Genomic DNA, 16,398 nt, shown 5'->3' with positions numbered 1-16,398 from the left:
GGAACTTGGCTATCAATTTCTGCTTGACGATTTTGCGTTGTCGTGTGTCTCGAAGGCCGCCTTGGAGAACGCTTACCCGAAGATCGGAGGCTGAATGTCCTTGACTGCTGAAGTGTTCCCTGACTGGGAGGGAACCCTCCTGTCTGGCGATTGTTGCGCGGTGTGCGTTCATCCGTTGTCGCAGTGTCTGTATGGTCTCACCGATGTACCATGCTCCGGGGCATCCTTTCCTGCAACTTATGAGGTAGACAACGTTGGCCGAGTCGCAGGAGTATGAACCATGTACCTGGTAGGTGGTGTCCTCTCATGTGATGGTGGTATCTGTGTCGATGATCTGGCATGTCTTGCAGAGGTTGCCGTGGTAGGGTTGTGTGGTGTCGTGGACGCTGTTCTCCTGAAAGCTGGGTAATTTGCTGCGAACGATGATCTGTTTGAGGTCAGGTGGCTGTTTGAAGGTGAGTAGTGGAGGCATGGGGATGGCCTTAGCGAGGTGTTCGTCGTCATCGATGACATGTTGAAGGCTGCGAAGAACATGGTGTAGTTTCTCCGCTCCGGGGAAGCACTGGACGATGAAGGGTACTCTGTTGGTTGTGTCCCGTGTTTGTCTTCTGAGGAGGTCTATGCGATTTTTCGCTGTGGCCCGTCGGAACTGTCGATCGATGAGTCGAGCGTCATATCCCGTTCTTACGCGGGCGTCTTTCAGCATCTGTAGGTGTCCATTGCGTTCCTCCCCGTCTGAGCAAATCCTGTGTATTCGCAGGACCTGTCCATAGGCGATGGCCTCTTTGGCGTGGTTAGGGTGGAAGCTGGACAAGTGGAGCATCGTGAGGTTGTCCGTGGGCTTGCGGTAGAGTGAGGTGCTGAGGTGCCCGTCTTTGATGGAGATTCGTGTGTCCAAGAATGAAACCGATTCTGAGGAGTAGTCCGTGGTGAGTTTGATAGTGGGATGGAACTTGTTGATGTTATCATGTAGTCTCTTCAGTGATTCTTCGCCGTGCGTCCATAGGAAGAAAATGTCGTCGATGTACCTGGTGTATAGCGCTGGTTGGAGGTCCTGTGCAGTGAAGAAGTCGTGCTGGAACTTGTGCATGAAAATGTTGGCGTATTGGGGTGCGAATTTGGTCCCCATGGCTGTTCCGTGTGTTTGGGTCAAGAACTGGTTATCGAAGGTTAAGACATTGTGATCCAGGATGAAGCGGATGAGTTGTCGGATGGCGTCTGGAGATTGGCTGTTGTTGGTGTTGAGTACTGAGGCTGTTGCAGCGGTGCCGTCATCGTGGGGGATGCTGGTGTAGAGTGCCGAGACATCCATTGTCCTGGTTCAACTGGTCCGTGGGTGCTGAGTTTTTGTAGGAAGTCTGTAGTGTCGCGACAGAAGCTGGGGGTTCCCTGTACGATGGGTTTCAGGATGCCCTCGACGAATCCAGAGAGGTTCTCACACAGGGTTGCCATGGGGACCAAATTCGCACCCCAATACGCCAACATTTTCAAGCACAAGTTCGAGCACGATTTCTTCACTGCACAGGACCTCCAACCAACGCTATACACCAGATATATCGACGACATTTTCTTCCTATGGACCCACGGCGAAGAATCACTGAAGAGACTACACGATGACATCAACAAGTTCCATCCCACCATCAAACTCACCATGGACTACTCCTCAGAATCGGTTTCATTCTTGGACACACGAATCTCCATCAAAGACGGGCACCTCAGCACCTCACTCTACCGCAAGCCCACAGACAACCTCACGATGCTCCACTTTTCCAGCGTCCACCCTAACCACATCAAAGAGGCCATCCCCTATGGACAGGCCCTGCGAATACACAGGATTTGCTCAGACGAGGAAGAACGTGATGGACACCTACAGACGCTGAAAGACACCCTCGTAAGAACGGGATATGATGCTCGACTCGTCAATCGACTGTTTCGATGGGCCACAGCGAAAAATCGCATAGACCTCCTCAGAAGACAAACACGGGACACAACCAACAGAGTACCCTTCGTCGTCCAGTACTTCCCCGGAGCGGAGAAACTACACCATGTTCTTCGCAGCCTTCAACATGTCATCGATGACGACGAACACCTCGCTAAGGCCATCCCCACGCCTCCACTACTCGCCTTCAAACAGCCACCTAACCTCAAACAGACCATCGTTCGCAGCAAATTACCCAGCTTTCAGGAGAACAGCGTCCACGACACCACACAACCCTGCCACGGCAACCTCTGCAAGACATGCCAGATCATTGACACAGATACCACCATCACAGGAGAGGACACCACCCACCAGGTACATGATTCATACTCCCGCGACTCGGCCAACATTGTCTACCTCATACATTGCAGGAAAGGGTGCCCCGGAGCATGGTACATCGGCGAGACCATGCAGACACTGCGACAACGGATGAACGCACACCACGCAACAATTGCCAGACAGGAGGGTTCCCTCCCAGTCGGGGAACACTTCAGCAGTCAAGGACATTCAGCCTCCGATCTTCGGTTAAGCGTTCTCCAAGGCAGCCTTCGAGACACATGACGACACAAAATAGTCGAGCAGAAATTGATAGCCAAGTTCCGCACCCATGAGGACGGCCTCAACCGGGATCTTGGGTTCATTTCACGCTACATGTAACCCCACCAGCGGAAAAAAAAGTTATCTGTTTTTAATACAACTGGTCATTCTCTCTCTTTCTCTGCCTTTCGGGTGTCTCTCTCTCTCTCTCTCTGTCTTTGTGTTGTGACCGTTTGTGTATTCGGTAGTCGTGTATGTAATGTTTCCCTGTCTGAACACCATTCAAGTCCTTTGATTGCTTTGATAACGGGCAGTTGGAAAGATTATCTGTAATCACCAGGCATTGTTCTCTGACTATATATGCTTTACCTTTATGGAATCCTACACTCACCTGACGAAGGAGGAAGCCTCCGAAAGCTTGTGATTTCAAATAAAACTGTTGGACTATAACCTGGTGTTGTAAGACTCCTTACATTTGTCCACCCCAGTCCATCACCGGCATCTCCACATCAGTAGAATAGATGTCAGAGGAAGTTGATCATACTACACCTCAAGTACTGTGTCCAGTTCTGGTCATCGAGATACAAGGGAAATATTCAATCGCTCAAGTGCAGAGAAGCACCATGAAGCTGATCCCTAGTATCGGAGATCCGAATTGTGGGAGTAGGTTGAAGAAACAACGACTATCGAGCCTTGAAAGGGGACATCTAAGAGGTGATCTTCTTTCAGTATATTTAAGATATTTAATGGTGTGGAAAAATTAAATGCGGGATATTACTTCAAGATAAATTCCATGAATAGGACAAGGGAACACAGGTTCAAACTAGCAAAAGGCAAATTTAAGACTAATAGCAGAAATTGTTCAGGAATCGACTTCCAGATAGAGAAGTAGAGACAAACCGTGGAATCATTTAAGAATCAATTGGATGCTACAATGAGGGAACCCTAGATGGATGAACCAAGTTGGGTCGAGTGGTCTCCCTCATCTCTAATTATTTTGTGATCTTGTGAACTGTGTTAACTACATTCATTTGGCAATAGAATTTAAAATTTAATCTCTTTAGACTATAATCTATTACTGTATTGCCTAATAATACATTGGCAATTTGCCTATATAACAGTTACTTATGATATTTTGAGTTCTTTTGTAATTGGCTTAACCTGCATAATATATAAAGTACATAAATTAATTCACAATTTGCATAATTCTGTCACCATAACGTGCCAATCAGATTTTATAAAATGAAGACTTCGGTTTTAAGTTAATAAAGTACTTAGTTATCCACATAGCCTCATCATGCAACAATTTCTATTAAAAAAGGAAAATGAACCTGGTCAATCTATGTTTCAGTGATCTCCTTGTGTCTAAGCAGGAGACTAAACTGCTCAAAGGAAAATCAAAGTCTGAGCGCTTTAGGTGAATTGATGTTGAGCCAATAACCTGGGAAAGTTGTGCCTGCTTCTATCTTCAACGTTAGTAGAATTTGAATATGAATCTTTGGGGGGAGGGTTAAAATTTTGTGCTGGACGTCGTGATAAGGAAAATTGTAATGTGATGCTGAAAAAGATTTTCTTGTCTCTAATCTAATTGAACTAATGAATTACATGTATGGTTGTCCATAAAACTGAATAGCTACAACTCCTTCTAATTTTATAAGTTGCAAAATAAGCCAAAAATCTGCATAACAAAATTAACTCAAGTAGGATACTAATTCTTTTTCATTTTTACCATTACAAGTCCTAAAGTTGTACTTCCTCAATCAAAGTACCCAGTACCAAAGAAGTACTAAGTTCAGTAAAATGTCCAGCTAATTTAGTAGGCATCACATACAACAATCACTCGAGTGTCAAATTATGTCAGAAAAGATAAATAAAAGAATCTCAGGAGAATGTTGGCAATTTCATTAATGTAACCTTGGCAGCATTTCCCTCAAGGCCATAAATATTCTATATTCATATTGCCGTGTTCCCTTGCTCTAATCTGCTTGACGCAATGTGACAATCATTTGCAGTTAAATCAATCATAGATCTGTATTTGACTGAGATAGTGATGTCGTGGCTCTCTTTGTTCGGTATGTCAGTGATACCTAGGAATGGAGCAAGCTATTCACCCATTTACTGTTGCCAATAGGCCTATAACATCAGTGGAAGTACGAGATGGGTCAGTTTATAGGTGAATTGCTTAGCATGCAACTGAGCCAGAGACCGGGAAGGTCTCCACTTCAATTCCTGGTCATTGAGTTTGTGAATAGCAGCTGGGATTGCAATAGGCAACTTAAAGATTACAACTGATCTTGGGTTCACTGGGCTAGTAAGAGTGAAAAATCAGTAGAGTTGCTATCCAATAACTCCTGTCAGAAATTGCATGTGTAGATCTCAGGCACAGACAGAATTGTGCTTGGTCGTAATGTCTCATGATTAAATAGGCTGATAACATTCACCGTCTAAGCTCATAATTGAAAAATAGCCACCTGTGTAAGCTACCATAGAGCTGCCAATGCTATGGAGCCATGCAGCAATAAAAGATTCATTGGACACTGGAGAGCTGCTGCAGGATTGGAAGTCAGCAAATGTAGTGTCTGTATTTAAAAAAGGGGAAAATCAGACCAAGATAATTGCAAGTCTGTTAGCCACTGTATCAATAGCAATATACTAAGGACTGATATCAGAGAATTCTGTTTCACACAAAAAGTGATCAACACATGGAACATACTGCCAGGTAGAAAATCCTGGAATCATTTAAGAAGCAATTGGATGCTGCAATGGAGGGAGTGTGGGATGCTTCTGGATGGCTGAATTATCATACAATGAATGGCTTTTCTCACCAGAATTATCTAGTGATTAGGTTGGAGAACTGTCTACACACAGTAGCTTAAAAAGTAGCAGCATAGATCTAGGAGGGGACAAACCCTGTGACTTATTTTCATAGTGGAAGCCCCATTATATAGTTTATTTGGACTTCCATAAGACCTTTTATAAAGTTCCACATGAAAGACTACAAATTAAATTAAAAACCGTGAGTTATCCAGGGTAGAATGTGGGACTCGATAAGAAATTGGATTAAAAAAATAAGAAACTGAGAGTACTGTTGAGAGAAATTTAGGCCTAGGTTTTTCTGGGATGTGGCATTGATTTTCCTGATGAAACGCACCCAACTTTGGGCAGTACAGAGGTGGTATGACAAGGGAAATGGGGTGGGAGGCCTACTGCCAAAACCCCTTCCCAAAGAAATTCTGTCATTATTTTCTTGTGATGGTCCTGATGTAGGCTGAATTTGTCCATTCCATAGCATGTAGATGAAGGTGGGGGATGTAGCCTTGTTGTCCTTGGGATTTCCCTTTGTTTCTCCCCACTTCTTGGTCCCAGGTAACACTACCACGATAAAGGTAGCATTGTTGAGACCAGAACAGCTTTCCAGAGGCAGAAATGCACAGTGGAGACCATTTCTTAGAAAAATCAGTGATCCTGTCAGACTGAAAAGCCTGGAAGTAACTGTCAGTAAAGAAGTTTATTGAAATCTCTGGAATTAAATGTTGTAACTAGATTCTACAAACAATTTAAAAATCTAATTTAATTTTAGGGAAGTATTGGATTTCTGTCTTGAATTTCCATTGTTCCTGTGCTTTGATGATGAGAATGATCAGGTCATGGAGGAGGAGAGGATGGAAGCCAGGAGAGTTGAGCATCATACATGTAGGCGACATCTAACCCATTGGTATCCACACCAGAGAATCTGCAGATCAAGGAAATCCTATCTAGATTTTATTCAATAGGCAACGTATAAGAAAGCTCTGGCTCCCCCTGGAGGCAGTAAATAAGAGATGCCAGATGTTAGTACCTGATCTGCAGCCTCTTTCTACCAGGGGCACAGCCTTGTCAGTGGCTGCAAAGATGACAATCACTCTAAATTATCATGTAATCCGATGTTATCACGTGGCTTCCAGTAACATTAATCACATAAGTCAATCAGCCCTGAATCATTGCATTAAACAGGTGACTGATGCCTCAGATTTCATTACCGTCCCCATGCACCCACCAAAGCAGAGTGAAAGGGCAATCTTTTTTTGAGTGGTGGGATTTCCTCAAGTGAAGACGCCGCTGCGATCCATGTGCGAATAATGAAAACCCCTCAGTTTCATCAACAGGAAAGGATTTAATTCACTGAATGTGCAGGTTGTGAGTGACACAAACATTCTCATTTTGTATGTCAATTCATGCTACCCAAGAAACAGCCAGAGCAATATGTCATGATGGCCAATAGGAGACCAGGAGTACCCGCTTCAGCCATGGCTGATAACACATCTCCATCATCCCAAGACAGAAGTCGAAAACGGGTAGAATGAAGCATTGAGTGCTACACGAATGACTAGTGAGCAGATCACCAGGATTCTTAAGCACTGCTTCCGTTGTCTGGAATAGTTATGGAAGCCCTAAAATACAGCCCAGTAAGGTTGTCAAGAATTTTGTGGCTTGTTGTGCACTCCAAAATTTGGTAGATCAGAAGGAATTGGACTTTCCAACTACAGAAGATTAGCAGGAAGAAGGTTTTAGGCAACCATTGCCCTGATTATGATGAGGGTGTCTAGGAGAGAATGAGGAGGTGTCACAGGACAGCTTGTTGCCAACAGCACACGGTATCGGGCAGTAAATCATCAGCAGCTGTTCCCTGTAGAAAGTTTGTACTCCATCTGCAGAAAACAAAATGCGGTTGAAGATCCCTAGCATTGTCCTCAGATAACCATTATTGAACTCTCGGAAAGAATACTTCCAAACCTGCCCCCTTCTCCCTGGCTCTGTACTTGCTTTAAAACTGTTCATCTCTAACATCTTCCAGTTCTGACGAAAGATCATCGACCTGAAACGTTACCTCTGATTCTCTCTCCACAGGTGTTGTCTGACCTGCTGAGTGTTTCCAGCATTTTCTGCTTGGTAGTTGGTGATGTCAAAATTCTTTGTTAGAACTGACAAGTCAGTCTTTGAAGGCTGCACATGATTTTGCGGTATTTCTCAGGCTGGTCGATCCAAACAAAAGGGATGGGAGTTGCCAGCTGAAACATCGTCCAGCACCAATAACTTTGTATGAAAGATTTTGATACTTTAATCTCTTTGTCAACTGCAGTGTCAGATGGCAGAGATGAGCCTGAACATTTTTGCGATTTTCGTTGCCGAAGATTGTGTGAGCCCTACAGAACCAGACGCCTTCCAAATGAGTCAGCACAGAATATTGCATCTTTTTTCAGATTCCTTCTGAGACTGCATTCAAATTAGATTGTTTTTATGACCTGGACCTGGGAATATCTTGCTTGGAGGCATTATAGTTTGAGGTTTTTGTATCTTAAAAAAATTAAAGTTGAAGACAGTTGAGACCAACAATGGAGGCAGCCTAGCAAGAATTTATGGCATAATTTGGACCAAGTCCACTTCAGTCAGATCATGGAAAAACAAATTCATATTGAATTTTTGTGTCTCCAGGCTTGTGGATAGTATGCTTATGGGCAGTCTATAGACTGGACAGTATTGTACTAGGAGCTCAGGGAAAAGTCATAGATTACTTACACATTCTTTGAATTAAAATTCTGACTTGTTCTGTAAGACGTACACTGTATTTATACAGGATAAATTTATTCAGACTTTTATAGGAAAAGGAGGAGTTAGAAATATTTACTTTGCTAACTTTATTTTTTTCCCAACAGGTAATTTTGGTATCTGCCAACAAGCTTACACGCTACATAGAACCATGCCAATTAACAGAAGAATTTGGAGGTTCGCTTTTGTATGACCACATAGACTGGCTGAATAAAAGATTGGTTAGTACTGTGAAGCTGTACAAATATTATAAAATCAGCACATAAAATAATAATATATTACATAGACATTAGGGAAATGTATGATCAATATTTTCATATATAATGGATATACTGCAGATTTTAAATCATTACTTAACATATTTTATGTTATAATTCTCTTGAAACAAAATTTGGAATGTGTCTGGTTTTAGAACCATTATCTGTTAGGGGCAAAAAGTTGGAAGCTGTTTTCAGATAACATCTTTGACATTAGTGAATTGAATTGTCCACTGTCATAAAGAACAGTGGACAATTCAGTCATCAGTTTACAGTCAGACCATAACAGCTGAACGTTTCCTGCTTTAGAAGTAAATAACCTTTAGCTCAAATGTAAAACAAAACAAATATTGACTATAGTTTTCAGAATATGAATGATAAATCATCTTCGAACTGGAAGAAGTGACCTTGTATACTGTATTGTTAGGTTTTAGCTCAGTGTGTTTAACTCATTTTGTCACTTATGTATGAACGGTAATACAATTTTGATGGAGAATTCCGATTTGTCAGGAATTAATCTGGGAAATGATAGTGGAACTAAAATAAGTAAGTTGCTGGGGAACTAAGTAGTACTGTGGGTTATACCGGCCTTTTACCATTGACATCTGAGTTCAAATACAGCATAAATGGATGGGATTGAAGTGTCCTCTGTCTGACTGTAAGGGTCCCAAGTGAAATGAGTTTGGGCAATCTCAGTCTAGATTTCATTGGAGCTACAGTGCAGAGCTACCCCTAATTTGGCTCTAAGTGGCAATGTCATGCATTGGTGTGGGATTTTGAAAACTGCGATACTGGTGCACCAACGGTGCACATCTGAGATTGGGGCTGAAACATATCTTTATGGAAGAGTAGAGAGTTAGCGCTAAACTGCAACTCATTTGGGAGTGCTTGAAGCTGATACTAGATGCCTGAAATAGAAACTGTTTAATTCCCCAGAACAAATACCATACCTCAATGAACACAAGAAGATTTTTTAAAAATGAACTGCTATTTCTGGACTTTGGTATGACTCAAGTGTTATAGAAGCTACGGCGGGGATGGAGTGGGGTGGGGGAGGGATACTACAACTATACAATAGCCAGGAAATGTTAGATGCAGCCAGTTGGTAAGCAGTTAGCTAACAGTAGCCACAACATGGCGGAGATCAACATAAGACGTACTAGAAAAAAGGGGGAAGTACAACTGAGATTTTTAACTTTAAGAAGGCACACTTTGAGGGAATGAGGAAGGAATTAAGAACGATGCATTGACATACAGTGTTATATTGGATAGGTGCAGAAGACAAATGGAATATGGTCACAGACATAATTGGGGGACTGCAAAACAAATACACGCTGTCAGGCAAAATATGCAGGATAGAAGGTAGGAAACCATTGTGGACAACAAGAGAAGTAATGCAGGAGATAAGAGATTTAAAAAAAAGTCTTGCACTAGGTATAAAACTGCAGTTATGACTAAACACAGTGACAGGTGTAGGAAAGGTGAAAGAGGTGATGAAATTGAGTAGGAGAGCCAAAAGAGATAACGGGGCCTGATATTCGAGGAGGGTTCCCTTAAAGAAATGGCTGAAAACAGCAGTTATTGGCCATTTCTCTGGCAGTTCCATTGGCGTTAAGGCGGGAGGCTGAGAATCACAGCTGAATTTCAAGGCTAATGAGATTAGGATTGCAGACAACATAAAAAAAAATGTGAAAGGTTTCTATAAATATATTTGACGGAAGCAAGTGATAAAGAAATAATGGCAACAAAGAAATTGCAGGTGTCTTTTTAATGATTTTTTCATGTCAGTATATACAAATGAATCAGAGGACTGCTATTCACATACAGGGTTGGAATTCAAAGGGCAAGAGGAAGAATAGATACAGAAATTACCATCGTGTTCAACAGACTAAAGTCATGAAAAGAGAGTAAGGCACCCAGCCCTGATGGGCGCCAAAGCAGAGTATAATAGGAAGGATGACATTGGACACATTTTGACATGTTGGCCATTATTGCAAGGAGGTTGGAATACAAGAGTAAGGAAGTCTTGCTGCAATTGTACAGGGCTTTGATGAAATCACACCTGGAGTGCTGTGTATAGTTTTAGTCTCCTTACCTAAGGAAGGATATACTTGCCTTAGAGGCAGTGCAACAACGGTTCACTAGATTGATTCCTGGGATGAAAGGGTCCTCCTATGAGGACAGATTGAGTAGAATGGGCCTATACTCTCTGGAGTTTAGAAGAATGAGAGATGATCTCATTGAAACATATAAGATTCTAAGAGGGCTTGACAGGGTAGATGCTGAGAGGTTGTTTCCTCTGGCTGGAGAGTCTAGAACTAGGGGACATAGTCTCAAGATAAGGGGTCGGACATTTAGGACTGAGATGAGGAGGAATTTCTTTACTCAGAGGGTTATGAATCTTTGGAATTCTCTATCCCAGAGGGCTGTGGATGCTCAGTCGTTGAGTACATTCAAGACTGAGATCAATAGATTTTTGGACTCTATAAGGGAATCAAGGGATATGGGGATCAGGCGGGAAAGTGGATTTGAGGTCGAAGATCAGCCATGATTTTATTGAATGGCGGAGCAGGCTCGAGGGGTCAAATGGCCTACTTCTTATGATCTTATGACAGACACCTAATCTAGTCACTACTTACAGGTTTTGTGGCAAATGAGTTGCCAATTTACAAAAATGCAGGGAACTATAGACATGTGAGGTTGACATTGGTAGTTAGGAAAATATTGTGAAAGAGAGAAAAGTGAAGTATCAGGAGAACGGTAGAGTGATAAATAGTAGTCAACATGGCTTTATAGGTGGTAGATCTTGAATGTCAAATCCACTAGAGGTTTTTGAGAATAAAACTGAGTTAGTTGACAAAAGGAAATCAGTAGATTAATACACCTAAACTTTCTAACAAAGTGTTTGATGCATTACTACATAGGAAATTATAAATTAGAAAGGCATGGAATAGACCGAAAATTTTGAAGTAGATAACTAACAGGTTGAGTTAGTGGATACAAAGTGTAATTGTTACGAGATTCCATTTATATAGAGAGAGGTTACAAGTGAGGTACTCCAGGGGTTGATTCTGGAGTTTTTTTTGTTTTGGATGCATGTTCATCATTTGGAGGGCGGCACTGAAGATTGCTCGAACCATCAAGTCAAGTATTTTGGATGATGGGATAGAAAGTTGTTAGAACCTATCCGGTCGATTGGAGGAAGAGACTGGAAGCTGTCAGAACCAATTGGATCAGTTGGAGGGTGATACTGGAGACTGTTGGAACCAATCAGACCTTACTTTCTCCCATCTTTGGTTGCACATGAACATGAAACAGAAACCAACAGCTCATTTAATTTTATTGAAAATCACAGTCACAGATTTGTTTATATAATGCTTGCATCCAATTGATTTATATATAGCACATAAACTGCTAAAATGCAACTTTCAAAAACTTTTCATTTTCCTCAAAGCAACATTTTAGGGCATACCTGGCCGTCATTATATGTGATGATTTATTTTTTTCAGGACTGGTAGCAACTCCTTTTTTTGAGATGAGACGAGGATGTTCCCAGATGGGAATACATTAACTAACTTTATTTGAGTGTTCCTGTCACTACATATGCAGAATCACTGGATTTTGGTGGTAAAGTTTTACAAAATTACAGAAGATTTACAACAACAGCTTGTGTTGATGTAGCATTATTAACATAAAAAAACATCACAAAGCGCTTCACAGAGGTACAAGGGGAAAAAATGGGCAAAGCCAAAGGAGGAGATAGTGGAAGGGTGGCCAAAAGCTTGGTCAAAGAAGTAAGTTTTAAGGAGAATAGCGAGATGAAGAGGTGCAGGAGTTTAGGGAGGGAATTTCAGAGCATGGGGCTTAGGCAGCTGAATGCCTAGGAGGAGAGTCAGAGGAATGAAATGTCCAGGGTGGGGGGGGGTTGCGGGATTGAACAGTTTGAAATTATTTAGGGATTTCTACATCTTTGGACATTAAACAAGTTTATTATTCATACAGATGTGCTAGTGTTGTCTGCAGTGCAATATGCTCCTTAAAACTTACTTCTTTGACCAAGCTTTTGGCCACCCTTCCACTATCTCCTCCTTTGGCTTTGCCCATTTTTTCCCCTTGTACCTCTGTGAAGCGCTTTGTGATGTTTTTTTATGTTAATAATGCTACATCAACACAAGCTGTTGTTGTAAATCTTCTGTAATTTTGTAAAACTTTACCACCAAAATCCAGTGATTCTGCATATGTAGTGACAGGAACACTCAAATAAAGTTAGTTAATGTATTCCCATCTGGGAACATCCTCGTCTCATCTCAAAAAAAGGAGTTGCTACCAGTCCTGAAAAAAATAAATCATCACATATAATGACGGCCAGGTATGCCCTAAAATGTTGCTTTGAGGAAAATGAAAAGTTTTTGAAAGTTGCATTTTAGCAGTTTATGTGCTATATATAAATCAATTGGATGCAAGCATTATATAAACAAATCTGTGACTGTGATTTTCAATAAAATTAAATGAGCTGTTGGTTTCTGTTTCATGTTCATGTGCAACCAAAGATGGGAGAAAGTAAGGTCTGATTGGTTCCAACAGTCTCCAGTATCACCCTCCAACTGATCCAATTGGTTCTGACAGCTTCCAGTCTCTTCCTCCAATCGACCGGATAGGTTCTAACAACTTTCTATCCCATCATCCAAAATACTTGACTTGATGGTTCGAGCAATCTTCAGTGCCGCCCTCCAAATGATGAACATGCATCCAAAACAAAAAAAACTCCAGAATCAACCCCTGGAGTACCTCACTTGTAACCTCTCTCTATATAAATGGAATCTCGTAACAATTACACTTTGTATCCACTAACTCAACCTGTTAGTTATCTACTTCAAAATTTTCGGTCTATTCCATGCCTTTCTAATTTATAATTTCCTATGTAGTAATGCATCAAACACTTTGTTAGAAAGTTTAGGTGTATTAATCTACTGATTTCCTTTTGTCAACTAACTCAGTTTTATTCTCAAAAACCTCTAGTGGATTTGACATTCAAGATCTACCACCTATAAAGCCATGTTGACTACTATTTATCACTCTACCGTTCTCCTGATACTTCACTTTTCTCTCTTTCACAATATTTTCCTAACTACCAATGTCAACCTCACATGTCTATAGTTCCCTGCATTTTTGTAAATTGGCAACTCATTTGCAGATGTGATGTGATATGTGCTGGTGATTGAATAATGTAATACATCAGTTCCTCAGTCTACACAAAGTCATACTGCAGAGAAAAAAAGCAAGGAAAAGACTATAATGGCTGAATAAGGAGGTGAAAAAAATAATTGCAGCTGAACTACAAATGGGTTGCCACTCGAAAGCAGAAGGCGATGACTTAAAAAAAGCTATGTGTGGAGCAGTGATTAATGGAATTTTGTTGAAGTTTATTGTGGGTTTCACATTATGCATGAAGTATATGAAGGGGAGTACTTGTAATAATAATGTTATAAAGTTTGCTGATAATACCAAGTTATAGGCCCAAATGGTTTCTGTAAGGGAGACTGGTTACATTCTAAGGAATCTGGTTAAGTTAAGTTGATGGGACAAAGCATAGAAGATTTTAATGTGAATAAATATAAGGTTGTGCACATTGGTACAGAAACATGGAATTAATGTGTTTCTATTAAGAATGGGAAGGTCAAAGGATTCGAGTACGAATATCAAACTGCTATTTAGATGTGGGCCACCTCTGCCAAAATTACATATCTTCCCCTAAACCTGTCCCACTTCTTCTCAGAACATCTTACCAGTAAACAGTTGAAGCCAGTTTTGATACCTGTGCTAGATCGAGATCTGTTTAACAACCTTCATGAACACTCCCTTGTACACATTTTTTGAGGGCTGTAATTGCCAACTATTACATGTAATAAATTCTGTCATAGATAGCTATTAAATATTGCTGTCCACTTTCATTGAAAATGTAGTCTTTTAGTATGGATGGAAGGGAGTACAGGTTAGATTGTGTAAGCAACAGCAACACTGCACCAAGTTGTGTCTGGCCTCAGCGATTTTAACTCCCGGGCCTCATCTACAAGCTGCCAGTCAGCTCCCTGCTCGAAATTATATTCCTGTGAAATGCTGCCATTACCCAACAAGCTTTTTAGATTATTCTCTTTTCTACCTTTGCTCTTTCATCCTCTTCTTGATTGCTGTCTTGTAACTTTCCCTTATTCATTTTAATAGCCCAGTGAGCTAGGTGCATTGACTGACATTTCTTCAGGGAATCCTGGTACTGTATGTGATTGTAGTCTTTCTCATTCATTTAAACTCCAAATTCAACCAGGAATTGCTGCTATTACATAGTGGAAGAATCATCGGGGACACTGTCTCATTGCAGAGTGCTGACTCAGCGTGCTTATGTCTGATGCATACATTGCATAGATTGCCTCACAGCTTGAGGTCCAGCATCTGCCAAGGAAAAGTAAAGTATGTTTGTGCCTTTTTGTTCTCTTGTGCTACATGCAATAAACATGTTAAAAATTTTGATGAACTATAGCATGGCAGTTGCTGGCATTTCACTTTGCTGATTCAATCATATTTAAAGATTTCCCAAGCTGATAAATATAATTTAGGTTACTTAAATTTACGTTGTGTAAACTCAGTCCTTCACGTCCCATATGCTGTGAGAGTAGTTTAAGCACCATTCTTCTTTGTATTGGCTAGAATTCCCAGTGACCCTCGCACAATTCCACACATGCAGTAACAGGAGATGGACAAAACATCCCTGTTAGAAACTCCCTCAAATCACTGAAGACAGCAATTTCAAGTAAAGTACTGTAGGGTCATACACAAGAATTTCGTTATTCATTTTTACCATCAAATGCACTGTTGGACTGATCTAATCTGTTGCACTTTTACAGATTGCAATTTAAAGACCACATGGGAGCATGGAAAACAGTTTAGAATTAAGTAATACTAGCAATAATCCAATCATAAAGACCAGTTTATTATCCACAAGTGACCAATTATTCTTTGGAATCTTCTGCTGAAGAAGTGAACATAAGCGATTACAGCGCACAACTGTTGCAAATGAAACCTCCTTATCTCTCACTCCGGCACAATCCTTCTTTTGCGTCAAACTGTCTCCCTGAAATTCAGCAGTTGCCCCAAAGTGGAATATTATGCAAGTTTTTTAATTGTATTTTCTTTTGAACTCAGCAGCAACAAACATGTTGTAATAAAATCAGATTATTAATATGAGTACCCATTGAATCATAGTAGAAGAGAAGCAAGATTGAACTGGTTAAAGCTAATTTTTATCTGAAAAACTCCGCGCAATGGCTAACCATCTTTAACATATATCAAATATGAAGCACCTTTATGTTTGCAGGGATAGAAATCTAGCATTGTTCAACAAAAGCAGTTATTGACACTGGGATAGATCACTTAAGATATTAAACCAATCTTCTTAATCAGATACAAAGTCTGCTCATTGGTAGTCTAGATCTGGGAGCTGATAGATCATTTAATTTTACAAACAGCACATTGTTTGACTTTTGTTCCATTATATTTTTTAAAAATACAAAAACACAACAGGACATTAATTTTTGTCACATGAACCCAGCTGAATTTTTTGTATTATAATTGAGTGCCTTTAGCTTAAATACAAACTTGTAAGTTTCCCTATGTCTTGTTTGAAATTTTTATTGGATGACTTTCAGGACAGTAGCAGGACATAAATGTTAAAGGTATATTCAGTGGAGCAGACTTCAGCTGAAAGAAATGTTTTATCCTGCGTTTTTCATCCTCTATATTATGCAGTTTTTTTTCTTGAGTCAGTTATCCCATATTTCTTCGGTTCACGTGGACTAATTATTCTGCTGCAAGTATGCAGCCTACTCCGAGACCTTGTTTGGTGCCCAATCATGCCCAGGCAAGACATCCTTTTATTTTCAGAACCACGTTAAACTATGAATGATCCCTTGCAAATACTTATTTTGAAAATGTGTTGTGTCCATGAAGAAGCTTTCAGCAAACCATTTTTAAAGTTTACATGTGTCC

The 16,398-nt window shown here is 40.7% G+C and overlaps 1 protein-coding gene across 4 annotated transcripts in view; it reads left to right on the top strand.

The window, feature by feature from the left end:
• Nucleotides 1-16,398, top strand: part of sestd1 (SEC14 and spectrin domains 1) — a 129,094-nt gene that overhangs the window by 56,524 nt on the left and 56,172 nt on the right. For all 4 annotated transcript variants that reach the window (XM_067987654.1, XM_067987655.1, XM_067987653.1 and 1 more), the window contains one exon: nucleotides 8,209-8,322. In XM_067987654.1, coding sequence (XP_067843755.1) covers nucleotides 8,209-8,322 — 114 coding nt within the window. The remainder of the gene's footprint in view (nucleotides 1-8,208; nucleotides 8,323-16,398) is intronic.

This window comes from Heptranchias perlo, chromosome 7, assembly GCF_035084215.1.
Source record: "Heptranchias perlo isolate sHepPer1 chromosome 7, sHepPer1.hap1, whole genome shotgun sequence".
Lineage (NCBI taxonomy): Eukaryota > Metazoa > Chordata > Chondrichthyes > Hexanchiformes > Hexanchidae > Heptranchias > Heptranchias perlo.
This window is presented reverse-complemented; position numbering and strand designations above follow the sequence as displayed.